This window comes from Passer domesticus, chromosome 6 (assembly GCF_036417665.1).
Source record: "Passer domesticus isolate bPasDom1 chromosome 6, bPasDom1.hap1, whole genome shotgun sequence".
Lineage (NCBI taxonomy): Eukaryota > Metazoa > Chordata > Aves > Passeriformes > Passeridae > Passer > Passer domesticus.
The window spans coordinates 34,028,223-34,045,546 of record NC_087479.1 but is presented as its reverse complement, the minus strand read 5'-3'; the positions used below and the strand labels follow the sequence as shown (position 1 = coordinate 34,045,546).

The following is a 17,324-nucleotide window of genomic DNA, read 5'->3' as shown; positions in this document are numbered from 1 at the left end:
CGTGCCATTCAATAAAAATCTCCACATTGCTCAAGGGCTAACTCTGGTCTGTCACTTCTCCTGTGCAGTGGCCAAGGCTGCGCGTGCCAAGGGGGTGGCAGGCCTCTGCCTTGGGTCCTGTGTCCCATGGGACTCCTGCTCCCATGAAGCTTCATGGACAGCTTTGTCTTGCACTTCATACACTGCCACAGAGGGAACAGCTTGCCCCAGCACCACAGCCAAGCACAGAGCCTGCAGCACAGAGCTTGGCTTGGGCTGATCCACCATAACATTACGCTCCCCATTAATTACAAATCTACATTTTGAGCCTCACAGCATGGAAATTAACTAAGATATTGCCTTAACATGTACATATACATGCATACACTGGTATTACAAGTTAAACAGCTTCTGTCCCTACAGTGATAAGAGACCACACATGTAATGCAGCCAGGAAGGGCAGAGTAAAATGCTCATGGCTTTAAGCCTCAGAGCTGAACAGCAGGCTCTGCCCTACAAACCCAGGAAGTTTCTATATCTCATTTGGGAAAGTCAAATCCCTGTTTTAGTGTTATCTCTTCCTGCATCTGCTGAGATTTAGAAGAAGCCTGCTCTGGCTTTGCAGGACAGCTGCTCATTGCACTGGCAGGCTCCTGGGTGCTGGGGGATTGCAGAGCTGGAGGCCAACAAACTACAAATCTCCATCCAGCTTTCTCAGCACAGTGTGAACCAGTACTGAATGCAGAGAGCAATCAAACCCTCTCACCCCTGCAGGTGGGCTGGAAATGCTTTACTAACACTGCCTCTCCTGGGATTTAGGCTGCCTCCACATTTCACAATTAAACTGTTTTGAGAGGCCAAATCCTGCTGCTGCACAGCCTGAACACCCCCAGATCAGGGCAGAAGGAATGCACACCCCATGGACACAGAACTGCATCACAATTGCTGTTATTGATCAGAGCTGTGCTGGTGAGGTCCCTGCTCATAGCAGGACACAGAGCCACATGGGCAGCTGCTCACTAGCTTCACGCCTTGCCTGTTCTGCTCTTACTTTACCCCAAATTCATATAGAGAGGTTGTCTGACTCCCACTACTGTCAAGCCTGCAAACCTTGCTTCCCACACAAAATGGACCAGGAGGGTTCCCACCTCTCTGAGGGATAGCAGATGGAACTCAGTGTATCAGCATTTGGCAGATGACAGCCTGGGGTGGTGAGCAGAGAGACACACTGCACACACACTGCCCTACAAGGTGGGAAGCTTTGCATCAGTTTTGGAGCACTCCCCTTTAGAGTAAGGATGGGTCCAGCAGGCAAGTAAAGCTCTCACTGTTTTTGAGAAGCTTGTCTGGCTCCTCATAACCCTTCTAGTCAGGCTTCTTCCTCTTTATCCTTTATACACCTACAGAGCAGATCAAAGCAAATAAGGAATAGAAAGAAGCTTACACTTTTCCAGACTCCTGTAGCATCTCCAGCCACTGAGCCTGCTCAAACTCTGATTCGGCTGCTAGAACAATGTTACCCTGGAAGAGGGGAGGGGGAAAAAACCCAGATTAGAGAGGCTGGTGCCTTATGCACCTCTGTGCACTCCTGGCATGAACTGGACACAGTGTGGTGGGAGGAGAGCCCACCACAGCCTTCCACCTCCTCAAGAAGCATCACACAGGAGCAAATACGACCTAGGCCTACCACACAATGGGAAGTGTGCACATAGCAAACAGCCACAGCTGGAATAATTTTGATAGGGCAACATGGGCTGTAGGGCTCCTGAGAATATGTCCACTGGTGTGCTAGAATCCTAAAACCTGCTGTCAGAAAGTGCAAGTTTCCTTGTTGACTGTCAAAGCAGCAGCAGCAAAGTGTTGAGGGGACTTGGGATGCTAAGTGACCCTTGCCCTCAGGACAGCCTGTCCAGAGAGGGTAGGCATACCTTGGTGGGGAGGGAAAAGTCTGCCAGTCCAGCTCTGCTCATCAGCATTAACCTGTTCTGTGGTGTTTGGAGCTTTTTAGAAGAAAAATCTACTTACATGGAAGTCTTCATGAGAGATCTTTATGGCATAAGGCATGTTGGCCTCTTCTTTGGGCTCCACGATGCAGCCTCCCAGGGGTATGACACCCTGGAGATAAACCAGAGCACTCTAATCAGTCAGAAAAATCAAGTATAACTATCAACTAACCAGGAGCTGAACTTTCAGTCACTTTGTTGGCCCTGCCCTGCCTTGGCTATCCCGGGAAGTGCAATACACACAGTTCCTGCAAAGCAAAGGGACTCTCATCACCACCAGGAAACCCTCAGCCAGTATCTGGAAGGGGGTAAGGATGACAGTCCTGCCTTCAGCACAGAGGGAAAGCTGTTGTTAGCTAGAACATGGAAGCAGAAACTGTTTCATCACAGAGGAAGTGATCTCCCAAGAGGGGCAAACCTTGCAGATTCTCATGGAAGAGGCTGTGCATTCATTGGGGAAGGCAGCTGGCTGTGACAGCCAGGATGGCTGGAATCAGCACCTTCGGAAGCTCATGTGCTACATCAGCCTGCAGTGACTGCAGGGGACAAAAGCAGCTCAGAACAGAGGGTCCCCTGGAGCTACAGACGCCACTCGGGTACTGAGGGCAGGTGGGCCATCAGCTGCTGCCAAGTGCAAGTACAGGTTAGGAACAAAAAGCAAATGGAGCTCTTAGCCCCACCACTGGCTTTGCCAACATTATTTTTATAGCCATAAGATTAGTTGATTAAGGGAATATATCTACTATCAGGTAATAAAAACCAGAAGTCATATGCCTGCTGAATCATTAAATGTCCTGAAAAGGTGCCAACATGATTCCTTCTCTTTTGAGGCTTCCCTGAACCTGTGAGATGCCTGGGGCTTACTGGGACTTTCCTCTTCATCACCTGCTGGGCCCATGGAGGAAGGGGGAGGGAATGCTTGAAACAGAATAACTCCTTCCTTGTGCAAACACTGCTCACCTTGGGATGGATATTGAAGTATTTATTGCTTTCAAAACTCTTCTTCTCACTCTCAGCATAGTACAGCAGGAAGCTTTCCTTAATGATGAAGAACCTTTAAGACAGAGAAGGGAAATACATTCTGGTGAAATGAGGGTTGTGGTTCACAGCACAAGAAAATCCCCACCTAAGTAAAGCTGCTTTCTGAGCAGGAGAGTTTACCACTCCCACCTAAGACTAAAGTGAGGTGCCTCACTTCTGCTCACAGCCAGGAGCTGGTGCTTAACAGCAAGTGCCAAGCTGAGGTACTTTGTGCTTGCAGTCCACCCCAGCAGGCACCCACCAGAGCTGAGGGCAAGCCACATGCTCACAGGGCACTGGGACAGCAGTCTGTGCCCCAGACAGGAGCACAGACCTTTGGCACCTCTATGTGTGTGCCCTCTCTAGCTCTCATGTTGAATTCCACCTACTGGAGAGAGCTGCTCTTTTATTCAAGGGTCTCTTGCACAGGCTAAGACCAACTAAATGCTTAAATGCTATATTTTTCAATATGCTGCCTGCCACCCTCTTCCCCCCCATCTCAGCATAAGCCAGAGGGAAGTGTTTCCAGTCCAACAGAGAATCACAGCCTAGCATCCCCAGGTGACTCTCGAGGCAAAAGTTGGCCACCAAAGCACTCAGGAGCAGAAATAAATTTGAGAGATATTTTTAAGCAGAGCACCTGGCAAACTGTCCTGTCACTGACCTTCACAACTACAAAGGAAATTGAATATTCTTTTTCTCATATGTGTAACATCAAAATAGGCCCTGTTCTGCTCTCTTAGCCTTAGGTATGCTCTGGTGATCATTGTGTAGTAACCACAAAATATCACAGCTTCTGTAAGCCAAGCCTCTAACGTACTGGAGTGTGTCCTCAAAATTATGATTAAAGGAGTGCCACCTTTAACTTATTTGGATTTTTGAAATTCCCCTGGGAGTGTCCCTCCTCTCTTCAAAAATTGAGGTTGCACAAACTCTGCAGGCAGTGGTACAGGGGAGAGATACCTGACTTAGTTTCAATTTGGTCTAAATCTCTGCAGCACTCTAAAATTATGAAGAGCAGCTGAAAAAAAAGGGGGACAAATGTAGTAGGGAGGTTTCAAAAGAGTAAATGAGAAAGAAAATGTATTGTTCTGTACATATTTTCTGACATAAGAAAGAGGGATTTGAGAAGAAAGTAAAAGGCAAGAATGTGAAAATTATTTAAAAATGTACAAAACATAGCTGTGTAAATCACTTTCATGTGGTCCTGAGGACAAGAGATCATGAGGAAATTGGAAAGGATAAGGCACTTCTGTGAATAAGAACATTCCCAAGAATCCCTCCTGTTTCTGGGAGGGAATAATAGAAGACCTCTACAGGCAGTGCTGCCCACTTGTGCAGCCTGGACATTGCTGCACCTTTCCTTGGAGCCACCATTAGTAATGGGCCAGAGGCTGCAGGGGCTGATCCACAAGGACAGTTCTAATGTCTTCATGTGCCCCCATCCCCCCCAGACCTCTCCTGAAGTGAATGGGTTGTCAGATGGAGCCAAGTCCTGCCTCCAGTCCAGATGAGTACAGCAATCTGGTACCAGTTTAGTTCCAAAAGCTAAAGAAAGATGTTGAAGCTGGCAGAAAATTAGAAGCATAAAATAATATATATAATTCTTAATAAAATTATTATAATTATTTTACTTGGGTGAAAACATTACTGCTTGCTCTTCTGCTATGGCTCTGGCAACACAGATGAAATTGCCAAATGCCATGGAAACAGACCAGGCACTCTTGGGGCAATAAAAGAACAAAGCTAAACTTCCCCAAGTCTGCAGCAGACTCAAGTTCTGGACCACTTTGTACCTTCTCCAAAGTGTTTGAAAGTGGCAGTCATTGAACAGGTACTTACGTACATCCAGAAATCTTCAGAACATACACACACCAGCAGCAGTTATTGTTCCCCAGTTTTTTTCTTCTCCTTGCCCTCTCATCTACACCTGTTCATGTTGACATCAGAGATGGGGAGAAGCATGCACTTTGGCAAGGCAGACATCAGAGACCTCCAGAGAGCAGACAAGATTTGTCCCTGATTCCTCCTGTCCACATCACTTCTATGAACAGCAGCCTTGTGCCTTTCTGATTAATTTTCCTCACATCTCTGGTCGTTAACTCTATATAAGCAAGTTTTCCTTTGAGTAGCTGCATCTTTCTGTTTTCTCCAACTCTATGCTTAGTTCAAGGAGGAATTCATTCTTTAGAGAGAAATGTGGCTCATCTGCACAACAGACACAGAAATGACATCTTAAAAGAACAAACCTGCCTGCCCCAAGGGCCTGTGCTTGGTCCAGTGAGTCATAGGGAACCAGATACTGTGGGCACAAGTATGAATCTAGAGATGCCAAAAGTCAACACACCACATGAAACTGAGAAAGTCAAATCATCACTTTCAACACTCTTTTCAGTCTGACTAATCTCAAGAAACATTTGCTAGACAGGTAACCATATTGATCTTTAACTCTGTGTGATTTTTTAAATCTAAATGTTATCCCCCAGTTAAAGCCATGGTTTAGTTTGTTACATACTTTTTCTTACTCAGTGCTGATAATCCTCATATTATAGATTATTCTTCAATGAAAACCAAAGTCAAAGCAAAAATAAGAAAAAAACATAGCACAAATCTCTGAAAATTGATGTGTCTCACACAGATAAATGAACTTTTAGTTCCCTGATCTCAGTGATGTAGAGAGAAAATATGGGGGTTTGGAATGAAAATATACAAAATAAGAATTTAAAATAAGAAAAGTAATGAAGGAAAAACATTGAAAATTTGGTTAGCTTGTGCACATAATGTATTTATGCTCAGATCATATTCCCTCACCTATCCTTACCTGGAAAGCAACATTGAGCAACCAAGACCATCACTTTAAATGACCTTCAGGACAAAGTCTGCATGCAACAATCCAGGGGCAATTGATGCAGCATGGTGAAAACAAGGATGAAGTAAAATAATAGAGGAGAGTTACAAGACTCAAGAGCAGGCTAAAGACTAAAGCAGGAGGCAGGTGAGTAAGAGCAGAAAGGGAAAAGATGGTCAAGAGAGAATGGGGAGAGACACTCCATTAGGACTGTGATTAGAGGACTGGAGACACTGAACATGTGTCTGAATTAGGCACAGATGTGGCAGCAGGAGAAAAGTGAGTGCTGTAAAGACAGGGGAAGATTTTGAATACAAACAAGAACCCAAAAAGGAGCAATTTAAAAACAGAGCAGAGCTCAAAACCTTGGAGAATAGCAGCAAAGGTGTGAGAGGTGAGACAGGCTGGAACAGCCACACTCCACAAACAGCACAGGTAACACAAGAACCATTCATGTGGTCAGCTGCTCTGGTCACCCATGCCTGCTGCTGGATCCTGCTCTAAGGAACCACTGAAACCACAGTGTAATTAAACTGGAATAGCAGAGGAATGGCAACAATTTGAGTGACTCGGATGTAAAGCAGAAACAACAGCTCTGTACTGGACAAATTGAGATACCTGATCTCTGTGGAATAAGTACTCTTTGTATTACAGAGGGCTAAAGAAATTAATTAGCTAATCTTTGTACAAGTTTTTGACATGACAATGGCCTAGATGAAGTAGTTACACTATAAAACTGCAGCAGTCTCCCTGGTCCTTTATTCCGATGGTGTTTCTCTGGGCCAGGAGCACAGGGGGCAAATCCCATTTACTAGATCAGCCCAGTGCTCTATCCCCAGGGACAACTCAGGAAAGCGATGGGCAAATGATCTTTATCATTTGCATGAAGATCAGAGTTCACAGTACCTGCTCTTCCTCTCCTGACAGCTCCAGGCTTCCCTGCCTGCCTCCTGCCCTGGCACCCGGAGCACACCCAGCCTGGCTGGGAGCAGGAAGAGGTTCAGGATGCTTCCTGACCACAAGCAGCCAAATGGGAGGATTCCAAGGAGCAGAGGGAAGCACACGCTCTGGCAGCCCCCCTGCTGCCCTGTGCCGCACACGCATGCTGCTCTGCAGCTGAGTGACTCCTGGGGGTTCTGAGCAGAAAGCAGCCATGAACAATCACCTTTTCCATCTGTCCTGTGACCACACACAATGACTGTTAGTAGCCACTGTGGACGACAAGGTTACGTGCCTGCTTTGCAATGCCACAGACAGGACTGGTTCAAGAAAAGACAAAAAATTCTCTCTTAACTGTGCTGTGTTTCCTTCCTTCCAACCTGTCATCTCTGATGGATTTATGGAGAGATCTAGGCACATTTTGTGTTTTGTTCTCTCTCACCTTGCTTTTCTGATGTTCAGCTGTCCACCAAAGAGATGCCCCTTCCTGGCACTGTCCCATTGAACCCCTAAGTCTCAGACATGGATGATGACAGGTTAAAGCCTGACATTTCTATATGGGACTGGGATCACTCATAGTAAAGAAGGATATGCCACTTTCATGCTGGAAAGCTACAGCATCCTATTCATGCCATATCCAGGGCGGGTACACACATTATGCATTTCACTCCAGCCTCTGTGTCAGGCTGGTGCCATTACCAGTAAAACTTTTGTAGTAGGAGAGGCTAAATTGCTCGTTAGGCATTGGAAGGAAGAATGGGGTGCAGTTGTTTGGAAGGGAAGGACCATTAGTCAGGGACTGAATATGATTTTCCAAAGCCACTCCAGCAGTGACCCAAGCTTAGACTGCTCAAAAGCACCAGTAAACTCAGAATACAGGTGCTTCTCTGTTGGAAAGATATTACTTTACAAGGAAAGAAAATTCACATTTGGAATAGAACTCCCTTTCTTTAAGAGATAGGCATTAGGATGCTGCTAATGGCATTTCAAAAATCAAGCTCTGAAAGGCAGCATGCTCAGATGTCAGCCCTGGCAGATAAATACACCTACACTGGTCCAGTGCCAGAAACATCCAGCCCACTCTTGGATAGTACCTGAGGTAGCACACAAATATTATATTTGGGCTTCAGAGCAGACTCCTTTTGCATGGGCAAAATAAAGTACTGACAATGCTCCAGACAACTGCCCCAGGTCAAGTTCAGCTATCTCCACAGGTGTCATCAGATCTAGGCCTGACTGAAACAAGGCTCTGGTATCCCTCCCTCCACCCTGCATAACCTCTATTGCTGTACAATTCCAAAACCTGGGATTTCCATCACCAGAGTACTGGACACCATGCCTGAAAACTTTTTCCTTGATCTGCTGTCTAGTCAGATTCCATTGTTCCCTGAAATAGTTGCTTTTCTTCTTAGTTTCTCCAGAGGCATTGCTGCCACAGCCAAATGAATGGGATCAAGCCAGTAAATACCACATATCTCCCACATAGACCTATCTTCATGGCTGACGGCACAATGAGATCAATCCTCCCCTCACACACAGTTTTATGTCACATACCTTGGAAAGACTTCCCTTGGGAGTGGGAGTAGTACTGTTGTCCAAGATTTCAGGCCAAAACCTACATTTATCAGAGACTAGGTCCTTAATGACATCATTATATAGTCATATAATATATATAGTATTTTTTTTTCTTAATTTAACTGGAGTGGGAAACATCTCTTCATAAAAAATTGTACTTGACCAGCTATGTGTTGGTCGGTATGGGAAGAAAGAGGGGGAAAGTAATGAATTGCTCGTCATCTCCCCATAATGATTTGTGATAATAACATGCAAGGTTGTTTTACTTTAAAGCAAGTCTCTCCCATGGTAAAACAAACAAACCAACAACACATTATTCCCCCTGTTCAAGTCTTTTTACCCCAGTACTCACTTCCTTCCAAACCCTACAGATTCCATGTTCAACTCTAACTGACCTGTGTCTGGTCCCCCAGGACCCTCAGCTGCTGTGCTTGCAACTAACCTTCCACATCACCCCTGCCCCACAGTCACCTCCCCTTCTGCTCCCAGCTGCTATCACTAAAACATTTACCACTTGCTGAAGATGGGGGTGACTTCTAGGAATAGAACAGCACTAAATAAATAATGACAGAGGGAACAGAGATAGGCCATTTGCCTGCAAGAAATTTTTATTAGGGAGAGCCTTTTAAGAATGCCTCCTCCATAGCAAATTACCTTTCCCTCTGTTAGTCTGTCCATTTCTTTTCCGTAACAGTCACATTAGTTTCCAGACATAATTCATTTATTTATCAATATTTGGGAGCTGAGTAGGGAGCATCAGCACAAATTCTTTTCTGGGTGAAAATAGGCTGTTCTTGGCATGGGAGGGAATAAAACACACACAGGTCAAAGACTGCTACAAACACAAAACTGCTTCCCAAGTAACATTTTTTTTCAGGCTATGCCATCTTCACAGACTGGGCAGCACTATGGTTACTACAGAGAGCAAAACTGGGAAAGCTGGCTTTAGAAATGGATTGTTTGTATCTACTCTGCAGACTGCAGCAAAGGTACTTGTAAGTGCCAGAGATTCAGTGATTTGCATAAAGAAACTACACCAACTCTAAACTTAAAACCGACCCACCACTTCAGTATATTATAGAACATATTTCTGTCCTTGGTTAAAGGTTATAGCAAATGCTTTCCAGCTCCAAACTTCCTGGCTGCTGATAGACAACATCCAGCAGCTTACAACTCCCTAACACCAGATGGGAGAGAATTCAGAGCCACCTTCTCCCCAGGGAAGAGTCTGCATGTGCTGTTCCCAGCATGCTGTCAGTGTCAGGCAGCACAGCAGTACTGGAGCTGTGCACAGACCCCTGCAGACCACACACACACACTACAGACCCACACGCAGTCAGCTCAGCCCTGCCATCTCGCACCCGAAGGACTCAAAGAGCTTCGAGTGCCAAAACAAAAAGGTCAGGCAGTTTAGAGGCAAAATACATGAACAGACTTTCATGAAACTATCATAATTGTTCAGAGGAGGCAGCTAGTCTCTATTACCACCCAGAAGTGCACATAGCACAGAGAAAGAAGAGAGCACAATGGGGTGCCACATGTGTAAAGCAGACTCGGAGCAGCAGGGAAGCTATGCCCCAAGTTTTACCCCGAGCCTCTGCCTGGCTGGCTGCACTGAAGAGCCAAGCACTCAGTCTTTTAACTTATCCCAGAACCCTTCAGCTTTTTGTTTCACCCAAGCATCCCTCAGCAGCTGTGGCTTACCTCCTGGACCATTTGGCTGACTGCCTCCCAAAGGGTCTCTTCCAGAGCACACCGTACAGCTGCACTTTGGTGCTGATGTCCAGAGCATCCGAATCTGCCTGCTCCATGGACGGAGAAGGGGAGACAGAACTGGATTTTGAAGCAAACATTATAGATGGATCTGGGTCTAACTCACCCCCTCTGCGTGGCAGCTCAGAGAATCCGATTAAATGCAATGAACCAGCAGGATGTAACCAGCCCAGCAGACAGAGAGACTGGGCTTTGGTTTGAATCAATAACTTGACTGCTCAGCACTCAGTCAGTAATTCTCCCCCTGATGCACAGATGATGAGAGTTTTCTCATTGCGTATTACTTCCTGATGCATTGCAAACAGCACACATCCCAGCCCAAGGGAAAAAGAAGAGTGAAGAGAGTCAGACATCAGAAACACAGAGAGGCAGAAAGAGCTCATCAGAAAGAAAGCTCTCAGCAATAACATAAGCCAAAATACCTCTGCACCAGAGCCAGCTTGGAAGGTTATTTCACTCGACATTGCAGCACTCCATGCAGAAATTAGGGCAAGACGGATGTTTTACTGACAGGCATCTCTGACACATATTCCCAAAATCTTGCACTTGGAGACAGGTTCTTCTCATTTGTCCTGAGGAAAATTGGGGCAGAGTGAGAGGGAGCCAGCAAGTTCAGTCAGACTCCCTCTGTCATCGGGGAGGGTGAGGGGGCCTTGCTGTGCCAGCCTGGCACTGCCCACCTGGGGACAGTTCACGTGGCTGCTGGGTTTGGACTGGGCAGTGTCCATACTGCACGCCTTGCTCTGCCTTAAAGGGCCATTGCTGATCAAAGTTAGAGAATAAAATTCTGCCTGCCTTCATGCTTTGCTGCATCTTGGAGAGGTGACAAAAACAGCCTCTGCCCTGCCTCTTAGGTACCAGCTCCTTCTTTGCCCAACACAGACACATAGGAATGTGTCACACAGCTCAGGTCCATGTTCATCTCCTGCTTGGTGCTCCCACAGCAAGCTTTTTTATCTGGCTCCCTATGTCCTTGTTTCTCTCTCGAAACCCCTTCTCCCTGTACAGATACACAGTTCTCCAAAAGAACCTGTGTTTTGCAATGCCCACAGGAAACCAGTTTAGTCTCATATTGTTCTATACTTCATCTTGCCTCACCCTCCAGGATTAGAATTCAGGGAAGAATCCCAGCTGCTAAACCATCTGTGGTTTGGGATATCCTATAACCAATACAGACATGAACATGCTGTATAGCATGTATGCTATATATGTTGAGGCATCTGCTCCTGATTTAACCTGTGCCATCCCACATGAATACATTTTGATGCTGTAATTGTTAGATGTCAGCCCTTCCCAATGCAGATGTTCAGAAGAAACACAGTGCAGACACATGGTCCTTCCCCATCCCCAATCAGGAATGTGGGATGTGCTATAGGCCAGGTCACACCACAGGACATGGCTCACTTAGCTTTATACAGTCAGAGGGACTTGCAGAGCATCTTAAAGAGAGGAGATGCAGACAGCCTGCCTCAGGCTCACAGGCTGCATTCTCTATAAGAGAAATTAGAGATGCAGTCCCTGATAAAAGTCACAGTTGATCAATAGATGAGAGAGCCAGCAAACTCCATGATTTGTTACTTCCTCTCGCCCTGGCTTTGAACAACCTTTTGGTCCCAGACAGGACATGCCCCATTTCAGAGTGACATTAAGGTAGAGGGTAGAGAAGAGAGCAGCAGATACTGCCTCTATCTCACCTGAGCTCTCACTCTTGAATATAATACTGCATTGCAGAAGAGAAGCATTAATGCCATAGACGCCATTCCATACACAGCACCAAGAAGGAAATAGTACTCATAACCAGAAGAAAGAAAATTTCCCCTCAAATTATGTTGCACAAAGGGTAAAAATTATTCTGGGCCCTACAGCCTTACTTAACTGTATAAATGTCCAGTGAAAAGCCACAGAGCTCCCATGTAATAATCCAGTGCCCCTGCTGCTGTACTGCACCAACAATGCAAAGATCTGACAGCAGCGACCTTGCAATGAGACAGAATGAAAAATAAGTAAAGGGTAAAAAACTTTCTGATTTTTACCTCATACAGAATAAGAGAGTAAAGAGGTTTCTAGCTCTGAACATCAAGAAGTTAATTTTTTTTTCCTCTGGAGGCCTCTAAGACAAGCAAGGCACTGAGTAGTTACAGCAAGTTCTTTAAAGTCAACAAGCCAGGGGAGGGAAAGAGCAACTTACTTTTGTCAAGTGACAGGCCAGCAATGCAGTAGATAGCAGCAAGGTGAATTTTGTAACTGCTGGTGTCTGGACACAGTAATTTGTATTAATAGTGGCTCTTTTAACATTTCCTTTATGTGTATACTACTCTAATGAAGGGGAAACATCTGTACATCTTTGAGAGACAGCACTGGACTCTTAATCAGAAAACCTTTCTTTGGAGCAACAGGCTGCACTGGCATGACAATTATTTTACTAATATGTTGTATTTATTTTTCCTACACATCAAGCCAATAAAATTTTGCTAAAAATAAATGTTTGGAGCAGACAGCAGTGCAAGCTATACAGAAGTAACACTTCTTAACAGAATATCCCGAGTCAGAAGGGATCTACAAGGAGCATCAACTCCAACTCAGGCCTGCACAGGAATTGCCCAAGAGTTACCCCATGTCCCTTCATCACAGGTCACTCTCCAGCTCAAAGATGCTCCCTTTCAGTTTAAGGAGACACATACTAACTTCAGCTGCTGAGGGGGCTTATATATTTTTTTTTTAACATGGAAAGTTACACCTTCATGTTCTGGGCACCCTGACAATACTGTGTTATGCAGAGAAGAACAAACTGCTTCTTGAGCTGGGGCCAGTAACTTGAGATGGATCAGAGCCATTGCAGAGTTGCAGAGATTCAGATCTTACCTTCCAGTAAGGCAGATTCCCTTTGCTTTTACAGCTTCTGATAGGTTCCAAAGTAATTTTTAACCCTGAGAAACATTAGCAATCATGGGAATTATTAGCAGGTATCCAAACAATGTGGAGAAGTAAAGTCCAGCTCCAGTTTAATTTATGATACATCATTCTTGCAAATAAAAAATATCACATGTACTCCCCAAAGTGCTTCTCTGGCTTCCTGGGTGCACAGTTGTGTGCAGAGGCTATTTTAAGTAGAAAAGCAACTACCATCAACTCACCTCTAGTGACATACACTAACAGAACATGTTTCTTTTGCACAATGTTTAAATCTTCAGTGTCAGATGGAAAGTCGGACCTGTTCTGCAGAACTCAAAGACAAGTTACTCAGCAAATGGCATTAAAGTCAAGTGTCTCGGTAGAACCCCATCAGACATCACCCTCAGAGATGTATAACCCCATTTAACATCATCCCTTGGTAAGAATTACATGGTCCCAGTGACTTGTCCCAGCCCTTTGAATGCACTCAGATCCATGCTGGATGGCCCAGGAGTCATAACTAACCCAACTATTTGCTGTGGTTATAGCACCACTTCGAGAGACTTAGAGGAAGACTAGCAAGCAGCCAGGCCAATAGCTTGGCTTTTGGGAGGTAGCTTTCTCAGGAACAGATACCATAGTCAATGACTATTTCTCTCAGCACAAAAAGAAGATAATTTAAACTTTTTTTAAATCCTACTAAGATAGCTCTTCTGGAAGAAAACTCATTTACTCTGGTGTTTTGTTTTATTTTGTTTTGTTAAACAAAGATTTCTGCTAAAAAGCCATCATTCAGAATACATCAGAGTGGTCAGCTATCTTTGAAGGCTTCCTCCAGAAGACAGCCCACAGGCTTCCTGCAAGGCACCAGTTTTTACCCCATCAAGCCTAAATACCACAAAATGATCACATGGCTGACAAACAGAAAATGCTTGGAGCTTCAGTAGTTAAACAGGCTGCTTGTCTGACTGAGGTTGTCCTGTGCAGGGCCAGGAGCTGGATTTTGATGACTACTGTGGGTCTCTTCCAACTCAGAATCTATGCCTGTAACTTGATTTCCCTCAGCCACTGTTCCTCCTGTGTGACACTGGTACTAAATCCAGAACATCACAAGAATACATATACCAGGGCACTAGTTTGGGTACCATGGGCAGCCAAAAACTTCCTGCAAAACAGAAGGATTGTTAGCATTTCCCTGACAGAATAATGGAGGAGGGGAAACATAGTATCTCTACATATTAAGGCAGGCAAACAACCAGAAAATCACCAGTACATTCTAGATCTGACAAAACAGTCCAGCAAGGAGCAAATGAGATCCAGGGCTGCCCATTCTGGAAAAAACACACTCTTTGGCTGTTTCAACACCACTTAGTATATCTGAATTATCCAAGTTTCTGAAAACAGTTTAGCTGCTGCTATTTCTCAACTGTAAAGGTATCAATATTGATTGCAGTCCACCAATTTCTACCTAGTTTCTTCCCTTTGATCAAAAGATGGAAATTCATAGGCCTAACTTTTAAACAATACATATCCAGGAAAACAGAACTGGCCAACCCCAGTTTTTATTTAATCTTAAGTTCGTAAAATGCCTCACACATGCACACAGAGACCACAATTGCTCTTGCACACACATTCAGTGCTTCCCTTTCACGTACCATTGCTGTGATCACTGAAGGCAAGGCCTTAAAAAGTATGGACACTACAATTAGGACTTCATTCAGGAGTGGAAACTGCAGGGCCCATACCACCAGTGTTCTTCACATTCTTCCCCTATACATTGTTCAATACCCCTCAGCTCTAGTTGCAGCAGCCACCACTTCAAGCTCCTCCTTCCTGGTCCTGCTCATCCAGGCAGTCACAGCAAGGTCAGGACTCCTGCTGCAAACATACACAGGGAAGGCACAAGACACCTCTTGCCTCCTTCCTATCCACATTCTCAAGTGGTTATCTAAGTACAGAGGCACAAAGATCTACTGCTGCCATCTATCATAGCAGCAGACCATGACAGCTGTATTACAAAATGCAACGATGAGGAGAACCAGCAGCCAAATGAAAAATAAAATGCCTGGCAAGGAAGGGCATAGAGGACTTTGCTCTCTACATAAGAGGGAATTTCCTTTTATTCTCCTGTGAGCCATGCTGCCACACAGCTTTTGTAGATGAAGCTTCTTTCATAATGCTGAAGTTTAGATTGTAGGGATAAACACGGAAATGCTCCCAGATCCACCGCCTACTCATCCACTTGTACTCAGTCACCTTCACTTGAAGTGTCTGCACAGAGGAGATACCAGAGGTACAAAGTTTTGTTCAAGATCAGTCACCTCTCAGTTTCTCTGTCAAAAAGAGAGAACAGAACATGGGAAATCCATTGCAGTCTTAAAACTTGACTCCTACCAATAGCATCACCCTCTGAGGGCACAAAACACTTGAATAAGAGGTGCAACAGTAAGACTCACCTGGAGTACCAGCAAGGCTTGTAAGCAGGGCTTTTAGCAGGCCTCTTCAACCCTGTGTAACCAGGAGTAGCTGACTGAAAGTGTTCCTTCAGACAGCAGAAGCCCATTAACCTCCACAGACTTCAACATAACTATAATCATAGATCATCAGTTCACTACCACTTCAGATACTGGCTGGGCACACAGATGCACAATAAGTCTTTTCCCCCTAATAATATCGTTCTGCTTTTAGATTTTCCAAATACTATGCAGCTTTGGTGGCAGTCAACATGATACAGATTAATTTTTATTAGGTCTACAAGCTCTTCTGAAGGAGGCAATTTTCTTTAACCCCCATCCACAATAACAGTTTATTCATCTCTCAACATCACAGACAACGGGGAGAAGCACTGTGATAAGGAGGGTGGAATGTTGTGCAATTCTGCCTGCAGGAATACTTGGATAAGGCTTGCATATATCAGGAGAAGAATGGCTTAATTTGTCAGCTGGAACAATAGATGACAGCTCATCATCTTGGTGCTGTGCTCATCCCTAATGAGTCGCTCATAAAATGCTGATGTACATTTTTATTTCCTTAACAAATGAAGGAACACTCTACAATCACCAGGAAGCCTGCAACACCACAGCTCCTAAATTTAAGTTTGTAATATAAATGCACCCAAAGCACTTCCTCACATCTCCAAAAGGATTTACCACAGACTACAGTGATTAAATCTCCAGTTACAGAGGTGACATGTTTACTAAATATACTAAAAGAATGCTAATATACTGCATAATGCTTTACCATTAAAACTGAGTTTTACTTGCCAAAAAAAAAAATCTGCCTGGAAAAATACTGGCTTTCCCTTCTCACTGCTTTACATTTGCTTGTACCAGCTTTAACAGCACCTCTGTCGTTTGCTTTAGTTCTCCTACTGACTTTACATTAATCATATTCTCTTGTGCTTAAGCCAGTATAAAGAGATTACACTTTCTTAAAGACACAAGTCCTATGAACTACCAGAAAATCAAATGCAAGCAACAAGCTGAGAGGATTGCTTATTGCTGGAGTCAGAGCTAAATCACTGTGTGACAGGATCTTAGATAAGTCTGTAGACAGCAAGCTCAGCAGAAAAAACATAAATCAATTTTTTTAATGAATTGCTTATGAATCATCTCCATCAAGTGCTATCTCTTAAATGGATGCAAGAAGTTTGTAAATGCATACATCACTCATCCTGTAACAGCACCATTCCCCTTCCTCTTTTCTGAAAATACAGGTCTAAACCCCAGTCCTGCTCAGAGGGCAGCTGGGAAGTATGGAGAATATCTGTACACTATGTCAACTCAGCAGCTCTAAGAGGAATCCCATCAATGTATACAAATACTTGAGAGAAGGGTGCAAAGGGGATGGAGCCAGACTTAGTCCCAGATTTTTGGTTTGAGACTGACAAGAGATTGAGAGCAAGGATTGAAAAAAGATTACTTCCTTTAGTTCCAAAGGGTCCTCAAGCCTTTCAACAGTGGTCTAGAGCAACGTTAAGCCCATCATCTCCTTGTAACTCTCCAAAGGTCCCAGCCTTGTAAGCTCCAGAGATTTCCCTAGGGGTGCAGGAGGAGATAGCTTCAGGGCAATGCCAGCCCCTATACACTCTGTAACAGACACAGTTGCCAAATGCCCCACTAAAGCAGAGCTGTCACATCATCTCTGCATTAATACCTCTGAACACATTGGGAGCCATATCCAAATCCACCTGCTATGTTGCCTCCCAACATGCAGCTCACATTCCAAGTTTGCAAGAGGTGCTCAGACATCATGAAGAAAAAGAGCAAACACACACCCACAAAGATACAACATTG

General features: G+C 44.6%; 1 protein-coding gene across 10 annotated transcripts in view; it reads right to left on the bottom strand.

The window, feature by feature from the left end:
• Nucleotides 1-17,274, bottom strand: part of PLEKHD1 (pleckstrin homology and coiled-coil domain containing D1) — a 35,036-nt gene extending 17,762 nt beyond the window's left edge. The window contains exons 1-10 of one of the 10 annotated variants that reach the window (XM_064424334.1): nucleotides 15,486-17,274; nucleotides 13,272-15,362; nucleotides 13,000-13,064; nucleotides 12,326-12,391; nucleotides 12,014-12,113; nucleotides 10,560-10,709; nucleotides 10,069-10,424; nucleotides 2,943-3,036; nucleotides 2,005-2,094; nucleotides 1,424-1,500 (exon numbers count right to left, since the gene is read on the bottom strand). In XM_064424334.1, the coding sequence (XP_064280404.1) occupies nucleotides 1,424-1,500; nucleotides 2,005-2,094; nucleotides 2,943-3,036; nucleotides 10,069-10,217 (410 nt within the window). In that variant the 5' untranslated portion in view covers nucleotides 10,218-10,424; nucleotides 10,560-10,709; nucleotides 12,014-12,113; ... (2 more) ...; nucleotides 13,272-15,362; nucleotides 15,486-17,274. Of the gene's footprint in view, nucleotides 1-1,423; nucleotides 1,501-2,004; nucleotides 2,095-2,225; nucleotides 2,331-2,942; nucleotides 3,037-4,848; nucleotides 5,211-10,068; nucleotides 10,425-10,559; nucleotides 10,710-12,013; nucleotides 12,114-12,325; nucleotides 12,392-12,999; nucleotides 13,065-13,271 lie in introns of those variants that run through there. The other 9 variants (XM_064424330.1, XM_064424336.1, XM_064424337.1 and 6 more) reach the window with 9 other exon arrangements.
• Between the last annotated feature and the right edge of the window lie 50 nt (nucleotides 17,275-17,324).